General features: G+C 41.2%; 1 protein-coding gene across 2 annotated transcripts in view; it reads left to right on the forward strand.

Annotated features, from left to right (window-relative positions):
- Positions 1-2,949: 2,949 nt before the first annotated feature.
- MICALCL (MICAL C-terminal like) overlaps positions 2,950-18,980 on the forward strand; it is a 54,754-nt gene continuing 38,723 nt past the window's right edge. For both annotated transcript variants that reach the window (XM_029207070.1, XM_029207071.1), the window contains exons 1-2: positions 2,950-3,179; positions 4,399-5,740. In XM_029207070.1, the coding sequence (XP_029062903.1) occupies positions 3,051-3,179; positions 4,399-5,740 (1,471 nt within the window). In that variant the 5' untranslated portion in view covers positions 2,950-3,050. The remainder of the gene's footprint in view (positions 3,180-4,398; positions 5,741-18,980) is intronic.

Raw genomic sequence — 18,980 nt, forward strand, 5'->3', positions numbered from 1 at the left:
CGTGGGTTAGGCCTGAGCAGGCTGCAGCCCCTAGAGGGTGTTCCAAGACTTTGGGAGGATTTGAGTATTGCCTAAGCTCCAAGTTCTGGGGAGCTGCACCCTGGAATCCCAGTCTTTGTGGAAACCCTCAGAGCCATCTTTTTGGTCATCTTCATTTTGCCCAAAAGGAAACCCATTGGGCAAGGCTGGTCCTGTGGGAGGGAGCAGAGCTTGGGGCACACCATCTCCTCTATTCCTTCACTGCCCTGTTAAGGCTGGCTCTGGCCCCAGCCCCAGGCAAGAGGATGGAGGGGGCTGCGTGCCTGCCCTTATCGCCCTCACCCAGCTGACCATACTCACCAGAATGACCTCTAGGATCAAGGGAAAGGCCTCCATTGCCAGAGGGCCCAGAGAAGAGGCAGCTGACCCAGGAGGGATATGGGAGGAGCTGTAATCCAGACCCTGATCTGTTCATCGACCTCCTTTGCACAATGGGACTGGAAGGGCCAGTGGCACCCAGGACTGAGGCTCCTGCAGAGGGCAGGGCAGACCTGGCTGGACCATGCTGAGGTTTCAAGCAAAACAAGAAAGGGCGAGAAGGACCTGAGTTGGTCAATGAGAACCAAGCCTGTGGGCCGTGAGTTAGAGGAATCCTGGCCAGGATGGATGTGCAACACCTCCTACCCCCCGGAACAGGTCAGCCGCTTAGCAGTGCCTTTATTGGACACCACTCATGTGCATGGGAGGAAGGGAAGGGGATGGAATTAATATTTAGCTAGCATGTGGCGTTTACTTTGTGCTTTGCACTGAGCACCTCTTTTTATCCCATTTTATTTCTTTAGCTTCCCCATGAAACAGCACTAGGGTTCCCATTTTTCAGATGAAACTGAGGGGTTATGTAACTCACTGTGTCAGGCGGCTGGTGTGGGTGTGACAGGGGTGGGGTCCCAGGCTCCCCTTTACCATCCTCTGAGGGAAGCCAAAGGCCTCAGGTGGGTGAGATTTCCCATCACCTGTCAGCTGGGCTCCGGCCTCCCCTTCCGTTCCTAGGCACTGCCCACCACCCAGGCAGTGGCTTGAATGGCAGGTGTTTTGCTTCCCCCACCTCCTCAAGCCCCCTGCCCCCAATTTCTATCCTGAAGACAGTCTTGAGGCTCACGTGTGGAGAGAGATCCCACTTGCTGGGTGGGGTTGGGGATTAGACACAGGAGAGGGGGGCAGCTCCCAGGTCATGACCTTGAGAACCCCAAGGCTTTCCTATCAGCTTGGCTCCCAAGGCGTCCTGGCTCTGTGTCGCAGGGTTCCCGGATCGCTCCTCGGGGGAACAAAAAGGCAGTCTGTGGAGCTGAGGGGACTTTGGGACAAGTTCAGGAGTTTGATTCAGGAGGTGGCAGAGAGAGGAGAATGAGGGGGCCAGGAAAAGGAGGAGAAGGAATTCAGCAGGAATTTGGCAAGCTGAGGACAGGAAGCAAGGCAACAACTGGCTCACAACTTTTGCCTTTTTAGGCTCGAACCATCTAATCGGGGGCTGAGAAGGGGGTTCGGGTGACAGGCAGGCCGGCCAGCCGCCCCTACCCCCCCACCCAGTGTCAGCTCCTGGCAGCCAGTGGCCTTTGTCCCCAGCAGCTCCTTCCTGCCGCCCTCAGATCTGTTCCCCCAAGTTACCTTTTCCCCTGGAGCGCTTCCCTTGGGGAGCTTGCCGATGGTGTGTGTGGCCAGCTTTTCAGAGGCCGGGCCTGGGACGCAAGCTCTAACGTGCTTGCATTTGTAAGAGGAAAGCAGGACGGAGTACTGACAACCCCCTGTGTGGCTCCGCTGTGCACACGGGTCTGGAAGGAACTCCTCTTGGAGTAAGGCCTGGGTTTAGCCTGGCCTGGGTGGGTCCCAGAGGAGGAACCTCTCAGCCAAAGCTTTGGGGAAACTGAGGCCAGGGGATTGTGTTTAGAAACAAGCTGAAATCTGAAGGCTGGACACCTTGGAGGGAAAGGGAAGTGGGTCAGCTGAGCAGCCAGAAGCAGGAAGTCTGACAGGAATGGGTCGTTAGAGACAGTGGTCCTGGGAAGTCTCTGCGGAACAGCCTTTATGTGCCAGGAAGGCTAACAGGAGAGCTGGCTGGGCTGAAGGGTCAGACATTGAGTGCGCAAATCCGGAAGTGAGGATGGTGTCTCCTGAATCCCTTTGAGGACCTATTATTGAAACGGTCCAAGAGGGAAGCAAAATGCTCGAGAGTTTAGATTAAGGTTACTGGCGGGGGGGGGGGGGGATCTGTGTGCGCACATGTGTGTGTGCACTCATGAGAGAGGGAATGAGGTTGATCTTATAGGCGACATCTGTCGGAATTCTGCTGTAACCAGACTAATTGGGTTCAGCTCCCACAGTTCAGGATGAGGCTCATCCTCGGCCCTGGCCACACTCCTTTCTCCCGTCGAGAAGGACAGCACATGCACTGGCTCTCATTTGTTCCCTGACCAACAGGAGCTTGGCACGAACCCCACTCCATATGCTTCAAATGATCTGATACTCATTATAACCTCCCTCCCTTGTGTTCTCTTAAAATCTCAAACTAACCATCTCGTCTGAGAGCCCCGTGATACACATGTGGGAGGAAGAGCCCGTTTCCTTGGCAGTGACTGCCTTTCCTGTCTGTGCCCGTGGCGAATGGTCCAGCGTACATCTTATGGGAAGAGGCCTCAGGTGGTTTATCGACTAAGTGATTTAATGCAGCCCCAGCTCCCCACCATGATGGGTCTAGGGCAAACCTTAGAGGTAGATGTCCGTTTCCCAGAAACACCCTGGAGACCCCTGTTTTAACTCTCGGGGACATTCTCACGTGTGTGTGAGACACAGTGGTTCTTGGACTCTTCGTCCTGGGACCTACTTCCCCCACAGGAGCCTGACACTCCTGTTCTTCCAAGTCCCAAGCAGTGGGCTCCGGGGCCTCTGAATCTGTCTCTGGCATCTTCCTCCCTCTGACTCTATAGAGAGGAGCTTCACTGAAAAACTCCTCTTTTCCTGATAAAATAAGGAAGCTACAAGTCTGTAATGGAGAGCATGTTCTGTCCTTGGTAGATATGACACCAATGAACAACAAAAGACCTATGGCGCCTCCAAAGGAAGCTTCTCCTTCCCCTTCGCCTTCTCTGCCGTCTTCTTCTTCAGCTGGTGTCCCGCATGCTCTGGATAGTTTCTCCCCGCCTCAGGTAAGTGCCCTCAGGGCCCTGCACAGGTGTGAGGACGACAAGCTGCCTGTACTCCTCCCACTTCCACACTGAGCTCTGGATTCCCAGCACCCTTGGGTCACCCCAAGTGCACAGCCAGGGCCAGAGGGATGCTCTGTCAGGAGTCCACCCCACACCTCTTCACTCGTCCTTTCCACGAAAGTGCACCCTGCTCCTTCTCAGCCACGGAGGGCACAGCCACCTACTCGTTCAGCAGACTTTATAGGGCATGGGATCTGAGCTGGACTGTGGGATGCAGAGATGCTAGGGCTTGTGCTCTGCCCTTGAGGGCCTCACAGAGGGTGTAGAGGAGCTGGCAGCTGTAGGATGGCAGGCACAGAACGCAGGGTACCTTTGGTAGCAGCTGAGGACCTTGGAAGCAACACCCCCTTGAATAGAAAATGGCATCACCAAGACAGTCATGGTTGGACTCTTTCCTTCAATATGGGTTTATCAAGCCTCTATTACCTGCCAGACCTTGTTCTAGGCTCTGGGAAGTAGAAGATCCAAGACAGAAAAGTACATACTCTTGTGAAGCTCCCATGACCAGAGCTCTTGGCAGGGCACAGTCACTCCTTCTCAAGCCTTCTATATTCTCCCTTTGCCAAGGGCCAAGCTCCTGCATGCTAGAAATGGCTGCTTTCTCAGTGGTGAGAGGCATGAGTCAGGTTTTGAAGGGTCACTGGAAGATCCTAAAGGCTATCCTGCCACCACAGCTCCAAGCCAGAAGGGTAGCTGTCTATCCTTACCTTAATTGTCTCCAAAGAAGAAGCCTTGGTTTCTTGGTTGTTGGAGGAACATACCTATGGGTGGAATGTGCCCTTTAGTAGGGACCATGGCTGAGCTTCCTTATGTGCCTGGCCACCCACAGGGACCAGGCCAGCCGTCCCCTCACTGGCCCAGGAGCTTGTCAGTGACTTTGCTTTCCTTTCTGGCTTCCTACCCACCTAATCTAAGGCTCAGGAAAGACTTTGGTCAGTGATATAGGGGCTCTGGGCCAATTCCGGCCCATGCCAAGGCAGCCACTTAGAAGGAAGAGTAGCCCTCTGAAATCATCCTAGACAGAATTCTTTTTGACTTTGGGTATCCGAGATCTGGAGAGAGGAAGGGAGGGGGCTATAGACTGAGATGTGCGTTCCTCATATAAATAAATGCTGGGAACTTCTAAAAATCACTGCTCCTTTTTGCCTATCCCTTCCAGGTGACAGTTTGCAACCCTCCTTCTCAGGTCTCAAGAGGTCATTTCAGTCCTTCCACCCCAAGCTTTCTGAGGCAAGCCAGAACCCAAGGACCATCCAAGGAAATCCCCCTGCATATCCCTCATGGCCAGGTGCTGGAGCAGACAGAATACTGTCTGGTGAGGCCTGGTGGAGACGGCCTCGAAAGCTCGAGGCCATCCGGCCCTGCAGAGATGGCTTCTGATGGGAGTCAGGAAGCAGAGGCCCCTCCTGTGGGTACCAGAAGCATCCACAGAGGCCCACACCCCATTGGAGGGAAGGACAGGTGCTCGCCAGACCAACAGCTGTCTCCCAGGGCTGGAGAGGACCCTGGAGAAGGGAGTACCAGACCCAGGAGGGGAGAGGAGGGTAGGTCACAGCTGGCAGAGGAGAAGAAGTCGGGCTTAAAGAAGCTGGTTCTCACTCGGGAGCAGAAGACTAGGTTGCTAGATTGGAATGACTCCAACCCTAAGAGCTTGCGCCTGGAAGCCAGGGTGCGACTTTCCCAGAAAAGCCCCGAGAATGGCCGAGGAGGAGGTGTGCTGAAACCAGTCCGCCCCTTGCTGCTCCCTCGGGCAGTGAGAGAGACCTTACCAGCCCAGAGAGAGGCTCAGGAGAAGATGAGGACCCCAGCTGAACGGACTCCCAGGGAGCAAAGCGTGGCCCCGCCCAAGTCCCCGCTGCGGCTCATAGCCAACGCCATCCGGAGGTCCCTGGAGCCGCTCCTCCCCAATTCCGACAATGGGAGAAAGGCCTGGGCCAAGCCAGAGTCAAAGACTTTGCCCACCAGCCCACCCCACGCTTGCACTCGCTCATTCAGCCTTCGGAAAAGCAGCTCCAGTAAAGACTGGGACCAACGGTCCTCCAAGAGAGACATAGCGAGCAGGGCCTCAGCCTTCTTCTCCCTGGGCCCCCCAGCCGCCAGGGCTGCCCAGCCCTCAGCCCCGAGCCCTCCTGACCCTGCCCTCCGCACCCACAGTTTGCCCAACCAGTCATCCAAGACATTTCCTGCACTCGTGTCCCCACCCTGCAGCAAGATCGAAGATGTCCCCACCCTCCTGGAGAAAGTGAGTTTGCAAGAGACTGTCCCAGATGCTTCCAGGGATCCCAAGAAAAAGACCTCACTCTTTTCCTCCCTCAGACTCAAAGACAAATCTTTTGAGAGTTTCCTCCGAGAATCCAGACCAAGAAAGGACCTGCAAGACCTCTTCAGCAGCCCCAAGGGGAAGGTGCTGCCAATGGGCAATGCCCAGCCCCCAGAGAAGCTGGTCAATGGCACCTGTCTGGGGCAGGGGGTCCCTCCTCCTTCTCCAGAGAAAGATGCAAGTAAGTGGCTCTTTCCTAACAAAAGTCTACCGTTCATGCCAGGCAATTAGTTATTGGGTTAACAAGCAGGCATCTTTCATCTCTTTTTGCTTCTCAAATTAAATTCTGACAAAAGTAGGAAAACTTGAATTTAGAAAATTTGAAAAAAATCTGAAAAAATTAAATTTGAAATTACGTTCTAGAAGGTTTTGGAAGAGGCAAAGAATCAACCATAATTCCACTACTTTCCCACTCATTGACCATATGAATATTTTTCACTATTATACATAAAATTTTATCTTTTAAATCAATATTATATCATAGCTATTAAGCCAGTTACCTCATAGTCTACATAAATGTGATATAATGGCTGTAGAATATTCTGTGTAGTGTTTATGTTATTATTTAATGAACTATTTTCTTATCGTTTAACACATATATATATGAATATATTTATATTTTATATATGGTATTGAATGAACATTTTTATGCATATAGCTTTTTCTTTCCTTTGAATTATATTTTTTTAGGATAGGTTCTAAGAAATGGAATTACTAGTTGAAAAGTGTGAGTTTTTTAAGATTCTTAACTGACACCGACAAATTGTTTTTTAAAAGAGAATTGTACGGGTAAAGACTATATAGGTTCTTTCTGTGTTATTTCTTACAACGGCGTGTTGTAAATTTCAATTAAAACAAGGGGAAGGTACCAGTTTATATTTCACCATTAATGAGAGTACCCTTTTCACCATACTGTTACCTGCATTCAGTATCATATTTTTTCAGTGTTGCTATTTTACTAGTCAAGAAAATGGTGTCTCTTTTAAACTTGTATTTTTTTTTATTACTAGCTTAAACACATTTATGTATATTTGACTACCAGTGGGACCTAAGGCTTTTTTATATTTAAATCTGATTATAATTTTTCAAATTATAAAATTAATATATCAACAGATCAGAATAATTCAACAATAAGGAAATATTTTTAAAAAGTAACGTAATCTCTCATATCCTTAGAGACAGTGTAAACACTTACATAATTTCTTTTTTGTTGTTGTTATTTGTTTGATTGCTTTAAACAAACTGATTCTACCATCCCTATTGTTGAGAACTTTTTCTTTATTTCTTTAAACTTTAAAAAAATTTAACTTTTATTTTGGGATTTCAGTTTTCAAGCAAAAAATTATTTCTCTCTTTTGGTGCTTTACTCAAAAAGCTATACAGATTAACAAGAGACTTTATTTTTAGCCAATTCAGGATAAGCATGGACAGGCTGGTGTATAACTACACCCTTTTTATTACATCATAAAGTTTAATCATGCTGTGCATTTTTTGGTAGATAATACATTCACATGGCTCAAAATAAAAGGGTACAAAAGGCACAAAATGAATAGTCCTATCTCCCATCCCTGTCCCTGTCTGTCCCGGAGCCGTCCAGGTCCTATCCCTGATGACAGATACTATTATCAGGTTCTTGGGCATTCTTCCAGACAAAATTTATGAATATATGAGAAAATTTACATATCATATTCTTTCTTTTTTGAACAAATAATAACATGTAGCATATTGTACATACTTTTTTGAACTCTTAATTTTATTTTGGAGATCATTCTGTGTTAGTACATAAAGAACTTTCTCCTTCATTTCATAGCTCCGTGGTATCCCATTGTGTAGATGTACCATAATTTACGTAGCCAATCAGTCCCCTGTGATGGAAAGCTTAAGTATTTCAAAATTTTGTTATTGCAAACAGTGCTACAATAATGAAGAACTTGGGCCATTTGGCATATGTGTGAATTTACCTCTAAGATAAATTCCTAGAAGTGGAAATGCTGGAACACAGTACATGTGAATTGAGAATTTTGATAGATATTGCCAAATTGTCCTCCATCAAAGTGGTGCTGCTTCACCCTCCCCAGCAGCAAAGTATGAGAGTGCTATTTCTACACTGCAGTGCGCTACCCAACTTTAAAAACAAATCTTTACCAGCCTGATTACAGCTTGAGCATCTCTTCATACATTGAAGAGTCATTTGTATTTCCTTTTCTGTGAACTGTTTTTTCTGTCTTTATCTAGTTTTCTGTTGGGTTGTTGGTATTTTTCTTGATAATATGTAGGGACTCTTGAAAAAGGGAAACTTAGCTTTTTCCTTGTGATATAAATTACAAATACTTTTTCCAGCTTCTTGTTTGTGTTTAACTTTGTTTATGGTGATTTTTGCCACATAAAATTTTACTTTTATATAATAGTTGTAGCAATTTTCCATTTTATGGCTTCTGGGCTTTGTACAATATAATTCAGAAAGAACTTTTTCTAAGTTTATGGACAAAGTTTCTTATTTTTTTACATTTATATGTTTATATCAAGAAATTACCTTAGTATAAAATGTGAGCTATGGATCCAACCTTCTTTTTTTAGATGTCTCTTTGGTTATCCTAAAATAATTTAGTGAATATTCATCTTTTCTTCTCTTATGTGAGATGACATCTTTATCATATATCAGATTCCTGTACTTGGACTGATTTCCACACCATCTATTATATTCTATTGAGTTGTCTGTTATGTATCAGTTCCATACTATTTTGATTATTTTCCTTTATATATTTATATATTTAAAAAATTCTGTATTTTACCATCTGGTAGGAAGAGTATTTCATTATTGATCTTCTCTTTCAAAACTTTCCTGGCTCTTCTTGCTTCTTTGATATTCTATATGGACTGAGCATTAGCTTGCCTATGTACCCCCAAAATCCTGTGAGTACTTTTATGGGATTAAGTTTACAAACTAACTCGGTGAGAATTTACAGCCTTATGATATGAATTGCCTTTCCATTTGCCCATATCTTTTTTTGTGACCCTCTGGAATATTCTAAACTTTACATCATACAGATCTTGCATATTTATTGTTAATTTTATTACTAGATATGTTTGTTTTTGTTGCTGTTATAAATAAGATATTTTCCATTTTATCCTCCTACTATTGTGCATATGAAATTTATTGATTTCTGTATAGTAATTTTTGACCCATCCATTTTTACTAAATTCTCTTTGCTTGTAAATGTTTTTCAATGACTTCTCCTAGGTCCTCCCCAAATATACAGTCATAACATCTACAAATAATGATAATTTTACCTCTTGTTTTTAAGTTGTATAGCACTAACTTATTTTGTTTCCTAGTTTCTTTGGTTTCCACCATCTCTAGAACAATATTAAGGTAGTGATAATGGTTTCTATATTATATTCTGAACTTTAATGAGAATGCATCTCTTTAAATGTTTTCCCATTTAAGCATGGTGCTGGCTTCTGGGTTGACCCAGATATATTTTGAGAAAATAGCCATCTAGTCCTGTTTTATTAAAAGTATTTTAAATCCTGAATGGATGTTGAATTTTATTAAATGTTAGCACAATTTGAGATGACTGCATGATTTTTGCTCCATAGTTTAATTAATAGTATGAATTATGTAATGGATTCACTGATACTGAACCATCCTTGTATTGCTGAAATAAATACCACTCAGTCATGGTGTCTTATTATTTAATATACTTTTCTGTTCTGTTTGCTGATATTTTATTTAAGATTTTTGCATCAAATTCATAGTGAGATTAGCCTTTAGTTTACTTACATCCTATTTATATGACTTCTGTATGTGCTGATTAGAATAAGTTGGGGTAAATGTGTTTTCCTGATTTATTTTCCACGGAGGGCTGCATTCATTTATATTCATTAGGAAGTGGTGTGACTTCCTTAGCTTGGAACAGAATGGGAGTGCAGAATGGAATTAGGTTAAAGCTGACCAGCTCTGAAAATAGTGCCTGGACCCATCACATAGAAGAGCTTTGTGTTTCTGAGGTGTTCTTAAGTCAGTATCCTAAGAATGTAAAAATTTTACCTACCCTATCAGATAAGGCCCATTAGTTTCCTTGTATTTCCCTGCCCTCGCCCAGCCTACCAATCACAAATACACACACACACACACACACACACACACACACACACACAGAGCTCACTTTACACTTAACTTCCTGCACACTTCCATGCAATGGAGAGAGAAAACAGTATTGAAACGGAGAGTGAGAAACTTTCAAAATTTATTCAAATGGAAATACCTCAGATTTACGATCACTTGAATAAAGAGCCAGCTGAAATTTAATTTTTCTCATTTTTGCAACACACCTTGCCAGGTCAATTATTGGTAAACATAAACTTCTCAGTGTCTTTTACTTGGGGGCATAAACTGACTTCAAGCACTTACCAGTGCCAATTTTATACCAACAATTTTAATGCTGATTTTTGCTCCTCTATGTAATTAAACAAAGCACCCTGAGAACCTCTTTTTTAAAATTTTTGTGTAAAATATTTATTGCAGTATAAAATACATGCACAAATATTAAGTACAAAACTGATGAATTTTTGCAAAGTGCACATTTGTGTAATCACCTTGGAGATCAAGATATAGAACACTACCAGCATTCAGAAGACTCCCTCATGCTTCTTCCCAAATATATGTGCCACCCAACAAAAGTGCATACCATCTGACTTCTGTCATCTTAGATTATTTTTGCAATTTTTTGACTTTATAAATTTGAATCATTTAGTCTTGTGGTAGGCAAAATTCTGAGAGGACCCCATGCTGCCTGCCTCCCATGTTCTTGCCCTATGTACTCTCATCCTCTTGAGTGTGGTGGAATGTGAATATGGTGGATCTCACTCCTGTGCTTAGGGTATGGGGTTTTGCAATTGTAATTAAGTTCCAAGACAATTGAGTTTGAGTTCATCAAAAGGGAAATGGGTAGGCCTAACGTAATCGGGTGAGCCCTTAACAAGGACTGGGCCCTTCCCGAAGTCAGAAATTCAAAGCATGAGAAAAACATGGTCCTGCTGGCCTCGAAGGAGTAACCTGTCATGCAGTGAGAGAACTTATGAGCAGGAGGCCTCTAGGAGCTACAACCAGCTGACAGCCAGCAAGAAAACGGACTCCGTGTCCTACGACCACTAGGAACTGAATTCTGCCAACAATCTGAATGAGCTGGAAGAGAACCCTTAGCTGCAAATGAGACCCCAACCCAGTGGACACCTTGACTGCAGCTTTGGGAGACACTGAGCAGAGGACCCAGTGGAGCCAGGCCTGCACTTCTGACCTACATGACTATGAGATAATCAGTAGGTGCTCTTGTAAGCTGCTATGGTGTTCACTGCTCCCACAACAATAGAAAACTAATACAAGTGTGTGCTCTTTTGTGCCTGGCTTCTTTCACTAAACGTTAAGGGGGATGTATCCATGTCCATATGCGTAGCAGTGGTTTCCTCTTTTCCGCCACCTCATTTTATTCGCTTGTATGAATATGACACTCTTTACTGGTGCATTCTGATGCTGGGCACTTAGGTTGTTTTCAGTTGTTTTTATTGTGAAGAATGCTGCTTTCAGCACCCTTATACATAGTGTTTCTGTTGGGTATTGTCAAAGATAAACAAAGCCAGATACTAGTTAAAGTGGTAAGGACAGAGTTTAATTAGTAATTTATTGTTACAGTAGGTAAGAGAGTTCAGTATGAACTGAACTCAGCTTCGATTTTGCCAGAGGTGGCTGGGTGTTTGACAGGGAGAATGAGGGAATAGGGAGAGGGGTGAGTGGGGTCTCAGTAGAGTCAGGGAAGTGAAAAGTTCTACACGGTCGGTTAGTGTAAATGCTGGTTAGGTCAGCTGGGTCTGTTAGCTGGCAGTGATTGAAGTTAGGCTTCTATCCTCCCCCAGAAACTGGGAGACTGAGGCCCTATCCTTCCTGATGATTGCATTTGAAAGGACTGGCTTTCTGGTCCTCCTGAGTGGTAGGAGATACATATACATCTCAAAGGGGCAGAAGAAGCATTGACAGTTGTAAGTCCTTTTTAGTAAAGGCTCTAAGAAAGTGTGGTCAGGAGCCTATAGACAGGTGTTGGCTAAAACAAACAGTAAATTCATTTGTCAGTCTTGAGTTTTCTCAGGCAGGTACTTTAAGGGGGATGGGGTCATCCTAGGGATGTGGCCTTGAACTGTTAGAAACTGCCAGTGTTTAAGTCTTTCAGTGTAGGAAGAAGAGGGTGGGCTAAACTATTTGTGTTGAGAGCCTAGTTGCTACGGGCCAAGTTTGAGGTCTAGTCGAGGGGGCTCAGGTGAGCTTGGCTAGAGTATGGGCGAAGAGAGAATCTCTGTCAGTACGTACCTGGGAGTGAATTGCTAGGTCCTGGGGTTAGGCGTGATTGGTTTGCTTTAGTAGGTACTGTCAAATGGTTTTCCAAAGTGGTTGTGCCAATGTATATACCCTCCAGCAGGAACTGAGAACTCCCCTTGACCTACACCCTTGAGAACACTCCATAGTTTCAGTTTTGTTTTGTTTTGTTGATGTCACCATTTTTATGGGCGTGTGGTGGTATCTTATGGTTTTAATTGGCATTTACCTGATAATGATGTTGCACTACTGTTCACATGCTTATGTAGATATTTTCTTGTATGATATCTCTATTCAAGTCTTTTGTCCATACTTTCATTATGTAGTCAGCCCTTTCCTTATTGGTTTGTAATCTGTGTAGATTCTGGATATAAGTCCTTTGTCAGATATATGTATATATAAAACATCTTCTCCCACTCTTCTGCTAACTTTTTCACTCTCTAAAGGTGTTTTTGATAAACAAAGGCACTTATTTTAATAAAGCCAAATTTATCAATATTTTTCCTTATTGTTGTTGATTTTTGCATCCTGTTTATGAGATCTTCCCTATCCTGAGGTCACAAAGATACTGTTGTGTGTTACCTTCTGGAATTGCACTGTCCAATAGGGTAGCCACTATTTCACACTTGAGATAGGGCTAGTGTGAGTAAGGAATTGAATTTTTAATTTTATTTATGTTAATGGATTTAAATTTTAAAACTGAAGCTGTATAAAATATTTTTCTATTCAACTCAACTTTTCTCTTTTGATAGGATTACATTTCACTTTAATTATTGAAAATGTATTGTCTAAACCAAGATGTACTCATTCCAAGAAGCTCTCATTGTCTGGTTGACAAAATGCCCCTGGCCAGATGCTCAGCATCAAAGACATAAGGGCCTTGAAAGCTCTAACAAGCCAGAAAAGGGTTGATGTTCCCCTCCGTGGAAAGTAGCACTGGCCTTCAACAGCACAGACATTCCCATTTGTTTAAGCCACAGCTTACTCTTGGGCTGGGAGTCCTTGTGGGAGAAAGTTGTAGATGTTTACAAATTCAAGCCCATGTTTAAAACCATTCAAGGGCTTCCCTGGTGGCACAGTGGTTAAGAATCCACCTGCCAATGCAGGGGACACGGGGTTGAGCCCTGGTCTGGGAAGATCCCACATGCTGCGAAGCAGCTAAGCCCATGCACCACAACTACTAAGCCTGTGCTCTGCAGCCTGTGGTCCGTAACAAGAAAAGCCACCGCAATGAGAAGCCTGCTCACCGCAACAAAGAGTAGCCCCCGCTCACTGCAACTAGAGAAAGCCCGCGCACAGCAACAAAGACCCAACGCAGCCAAAAATAAATACATATTTAAAAATTTTTAAAAACCATTCAAATACTTCCAAAAATTAAAGTTATATCTGAAAACCATTTGTATGGTTCTTTCCATAAATTTCAAAGGTCAGTAACTATTATTTTGGTGCATATAGAGAGCTGTACCAAGTAATATCTCCCCTTTAGCATCCCGGCAAATCATCCCAGGTAAACTGGTTATTACTTCAGTCACTTATTTATCACCAGTGATGAGTTTCATTTTGGGAGCGCATGTAATTTTTATAAAATTTACCTTGTTTTCCACAAATCTTTTCTACAAATAAAGGAGCTATATATGAAAAAAAAAAAACCAAGAAACAAGATATGCTGTAAGTATAAAATATGCACCAGATTCTGAAGACTTAGTTTGAATGAAATAATGTAAAAGATCTCATTAATATTTTTATATTTGATTACACATTGAAATGATAATATTTTTGAAATTTGAGCTAAACATATGATTAAGACTAATTTCATCTGTCTGTTTTTACATTTTTTAATGTGGCTACTAGAAAATTATAAATGACATACATGGCTCATGTTGGATTTCTATTGTACAACACTGTTATAGAAGCTTTATTATTTTATCTTTCATAATTAAGTCTATGACCAACGTAGGATAGATTTTTGTATATTCTGTGAGGTAGGGTGAGTGCTTATTTTTTTTCCATGTTGTTATCCAGTTGATTCAGCAGCATTTATTTAAAAAGCCGTCTCTTTCCCCCACTTCATTGCAGTGACACTTTTGTCATTAATGAGGCAGGTTCATTTTTGAACCTTCTATTCATTTCCACTGGTTTGTCTGTCCTCGCACCTGAATCACGCTGTTTTCATTATGTGGTTTTGTAATAAATCTTCATAGTCTGAAGTAAATTCTCCACTTTGTTCTTCAAGATTGTTTGATATTCTTGGCCTTTTGCATTTCCATATGACTTACAGAATCAACTCATCAATTTCCACAAAAATATTTTCTGGGCATATGACTAGTATTGCATTGACTCCAGAGATAAATTTGGAGAAAATTAACATCTTTGTAATAGTAAGTCTTCAAATCCCTGGACATGATACATTCCTAAAGACTTCTGCAATTTCTGTCGGTGTTTTGTAGTTGTAGTGATCTTGCACAATTTTCATTACATATATTCCCTGGTATTCAATTTTTGTGTGTGCAGTTATAAATGATACAGTTTAAAATTGATTAATTTAGAGACATTTGATAGCTTTAGAATATTGTGTCTTCTGATCTGAGAACACACTATAACCCTCTATTTAGTCAGAGTTCATAAAAATTCTGGTTATAAGTCCTGTATCAGATATGTGTTTACAAATATTTTCTCCCAGCTAGTGGATTGTCTTTTCATTTTCATCATCCAAAGAACAGCAGTTTTTAATTTGATGAAGTCAAATTAATTAATTTTTTAAATAATTTGAATTAGATTTAAGAAATCTTTCTAAACCCAAAGTTACTAAGGCTTTCTCCTATGTTTTCTCTCCGAAGTTTTACAGTTTTTAGCTTTTGGGCTTAAGTCTATAATCCAATTCTAATTAATTTCTTATAGTAAATAAAAGTCAAAGTTTTTGCCCATAGATATCCAATTTTTAAAGCACCACTTGTTAAAAAGTCTCTTCTTCCCCCACTGTGTTACAGTGTCATCTTTACAGATAATCAGTTGACTGTATACGTGTGGGTTTACCTCTGTGCTCTCTACTCTGTTCCATTGATCTGTATGTTTATCCTTATACTCTCTTGATTACTAGAGATTTAGAGTAAGTCTTGCAAACAGGTAGTGGGAGTCCTCAAATTTTGTTCTTAAAAGTTATTTTGGCTATTCTAGGTCTTTTGTGTTTCCATAAAAATTTTAAATTTAGCTAGTCAATTTCTACCAAATAAGCCTGCTGGAATTTTGATTGGGACTGTTTTTAGTCTCTAAATAATTTGGGAACAATTGATACCTACTGAGTCTTTCAGTCCATGGAGATGGAGTATCTCTTAATTTATTTAGGTTTTCTTAGTTTTCAGTGTGTAGTTCCTGTGTATATTTTGTTAAATGTATCCCTTAAGAATTTCACAGTTTGTTGTGTTACTACTGTAAATGGAGTGGCTTTCTTAATTTTGATTTTCAGTTGCTCATTGTTAATATGTAGAAACGCAATTGACTTTTTCTATTGTCCTTGCTAAAATCACTTATTATTCTAGTAGCTTTTTTGTGAGATTTTCTACGCAGATAATCATGTTGTCTGAAAATAAAGACGGTTTGACATCCTCCTTTCCGGTTTGTATACGTTTTATTTAACTTTCTTGTACTGCCTGGGACCGCCTATACAGTGCTAAATAGAAGTGGTAATAAATAGATCATTATCTTTTTAACCTAATATCAGAAGGCTTATCTTTCTATTTGCTGTAGATTATTTTTATAGGTACTCTTTTTATTGGTTATAACATTATGTGCTTAACATGTACAGCATTATATTTTGACTCCTATATACACTACTGTGTGCTCACAGCCAGAGTTTTAGTTCCCATCCATCACCATACAGTTGACCCTTTTCACCCGTTTTTCCCTCTGGTACCCTCTTCCCTCTGATAACCATTACTCTGTTCTCTGTATCCACATGTTTGTTTTTATTTGGTTTGATTTGATTTGTTCATTAATTAATTTATTTTTGTATTCCACATATAAGTGAACTCATATGTATTTGTCTTTCTCCATCTTATTTCACTTAGCATAAAATCCTCAAGGTCCATCCATGTTGTCACAAATGGCAAGATGTCATCCTTTTTTATGGCTGAGTAGTATTCTCTCCTATACCAGATCTCTATGAACGTAGCATAGTGATGAACGTAGCATAGTGTGTATATCTGTGATGAATGTAGTATAATGATGAACATAGCATAGTGTGTATATCTTTTGAAATTAGTGTTTTGTGCTCTTTGGATAAATACCCAGAAGTGGAATAACTGGATCATATGGTAGATCTATTCTTAATTTTTTGAGGAACCTTCACACTGTTTTCTACTGTGGCTGCACCAATTTATATTCCCACCAGCAGTATATGAGGGTTCCTTTTGTTAGATATGTAACTACTCGGATTTTCTATTTCTTCTTATGTCAGTTTTGTAAGTCATGTTTTTCCATAAATTTGTCCATTTAATCTAAATTTTCAAATTTATTGTCATAAAATGGTTTATGGTTACTAGCTTCCTTTAGTACTGTAGGACTTTTTATGCCCGGTATTGGTAGGTGTGTTTTCTGTCTCTTTTTTCTCAGTCATTCTTCGTGGAGGTTATCAATTTTATTCATCTTTTTAAAGAAGAAAAATTTTGCTTTGTTAATTTTCTATTTTATTTCTGCTTTGTCTTTATTGTCTTTCATAATCTGTTCTTATCTTGAGTATTGTCTTCCTTTTTGGTTTCCTTAGGTTCATTTGGTAGTTCTTTTTCTAGTTTCTTGAAGTAGATCTTAGAGCATCAATTCTCAACTTTTCTCTTTTGCATAATGTATACATTTAAAGCTCTAAATTCCCCTCTAATCATCACTTTAGCTGCATTCTATTCATTTTGTTATACCATATTTTTTGTCATCAGTTAATTTAAATTTATTTTTATTTCTTCTTTGATCTGTAGGTTGTTAGAAAGTATTGCTTAAGTTCTAATCATTTTGAAGTATTCTACTTACATTTTTTATTAATTGATTTCTAGCTTAACCTCACTGTTGTCAGAAGACATACTATGTATGACTTCAGTTCTTTGAAATTTGTTGGTACTTGCTTTATGGCTTGGCATATCACCAATTTAGTGAATGTTCCACGTGCTCTGAAAAAAAATTATATTCTCTAGTTATTGAGGATGTTGTTTTATATCAGTCAGTTAGGTCAAATATATTAGTAGTGTTTGCTCAAATCTTCTATATCCTTACAGGTTGTCACCTGTACTTCTGACCAACTGGTTATAAGTAGAGGTTCCCCCAGTTCCTTCCTTGGGTTCGATAATTTGCTAGTCTGGTGTAGAACTCAGGGAAACACCTACTTACACTTTAATTTGTTATAATGGATAACAAATGGATAAAGGATACAAATGAATAGCCTGATGAAGAAGTACATAGGGTGAAGTCTGGAAGGGTCCCAAGCACATGGAGCTGGGGCGCAACACCCTCCCAGCACATGGATGTGTTCACCAGTCTGGGCGCTCTCTAAACCCTGTACTTCAGGGATGTTTATGGAGGCTTCATCACATAGGTGTGATCGATTATTAACTCATTTTACAGCCCCTCTCCCCTCTTCAGAGGATGATGGGGTAGGGATGATAGTTCCAAGCTTCTAATCATGGCTTGGTCTTTCTAGTGACCAGTCCCCATCCACAAGCCCACCAAGAGCCACCTCATTAGAACAAAAGAAACTCCTATCACCTGGGAAATTCCAAGGGTTTTAGGACCTTTTTGTCAGGAATTGGGGTCAAAGATCAAATATTAGCAGAAGCCAGGGGCAGAGACCAATACAGAAAGTCCCTGATTTACACTGGTTCAATTTGAAATTTTTTGACTTTATGGTAATGCAAAAGCAATATGCATTCATTAGAAACCATACTTCACATTTTGCATTTTGATCTTTTCCCAGGCAAGCAATATGTGGTACCATACTCCCCAGAGAGCCACAGCTCGCAGTCAGCCAGGAGACCTGGCTGGTAAATAACCGATACACTTACAGCCTGTATTCTGTACTCAAACGACCATTCTGTTTTTCACTTTCAGTGTAGTATTCAATAATCTATCAGTACATGAGCTAGTCTACCCTTTGTTATAATTAGGCTTTGTTTTAGATGGTTTTTTCCAACTGTAGGCAATGTAAGTGTTCTGAGCACATTCAGGCATGCTAGGCTACGTTACAACATTTAGTAAGTTAGGTGTATTAAATGAGTTTTCAACTTACGATATTTTCAACTTCGGATGGGTTTATCGGGATGTAACCCCATTGTAAGCTGAGGAAGATCTGTAGGTATATTTCTTATTATTTCACACTATCTTACATTTAACAGTCAATTGTCTTTTAAAGAAATTAAGAACCACAAAGAAAAATTATTTTATATTTATCATTTCTGAACCTCTTCATTCCATCTGGTGTATTCCTTCTACTACAGATCTTTTTAAGACTTTTTTATATCCATGTCAGCTAACAACAAATTATCCTAACTTCTTTCTCCTAAAAAAAACAATAAAACAAAAAAACCAAAAACCTTTATTTTTGCTTCCTTTTTTTTTAAGAAAACAAGGCAGGTAAGGAGAATTTTTTTAAAATATTTATTTATTATTTTATTTACTTATTTTGTCTGTGCAAGTCTTAGTTGCTGCACACGGGATCTTCATTGAGGCATGCAGATTTCTTAGTTGTGGCCTTTGAACTCTTAGTTGCGGTGTGCATGCGGGATCTAGTTCCCCAACCAGGGATCAAACCTGGGTCCCCTGCATTGGGAGTGTGGAGTCTTACCCACTGGACCACCAGGGAAGCCCCTTTTGCTTCATTTTGAATGGGTCGTTTCACTGGACATAGAATCACAAGTTGACAGATTTTTTTGTTCTTTCAGCATTTTAATGATGTTCTATTGTCTCTTGGCATATTTAGGTTCTGACAGGATGTCCATGGACATTCTTATCTTTGTTTCTCTGTATGAAATGTATCATTTTTCTCTGTCTGCTTTTAAGATTTTACCTGTATCTCTGG

This window comes from Monodon monoceros, unplaced genomic scaffold (genome assembly GCF_005190385.1).
Source record: "Monodon monoceros isolate NGI ecotype Baffin Bay Population unplaced genomic scaffold, NGI_Narwhal_1 Super_Scaffold_7, whole genome shotgun sequence".
NCBI classification, from domain to species: Eukaryota; Metazoa; Chordata; class Mammalia; order Artiodactyla; family Monodontidae; genus Monodon; species Monodon monoceros.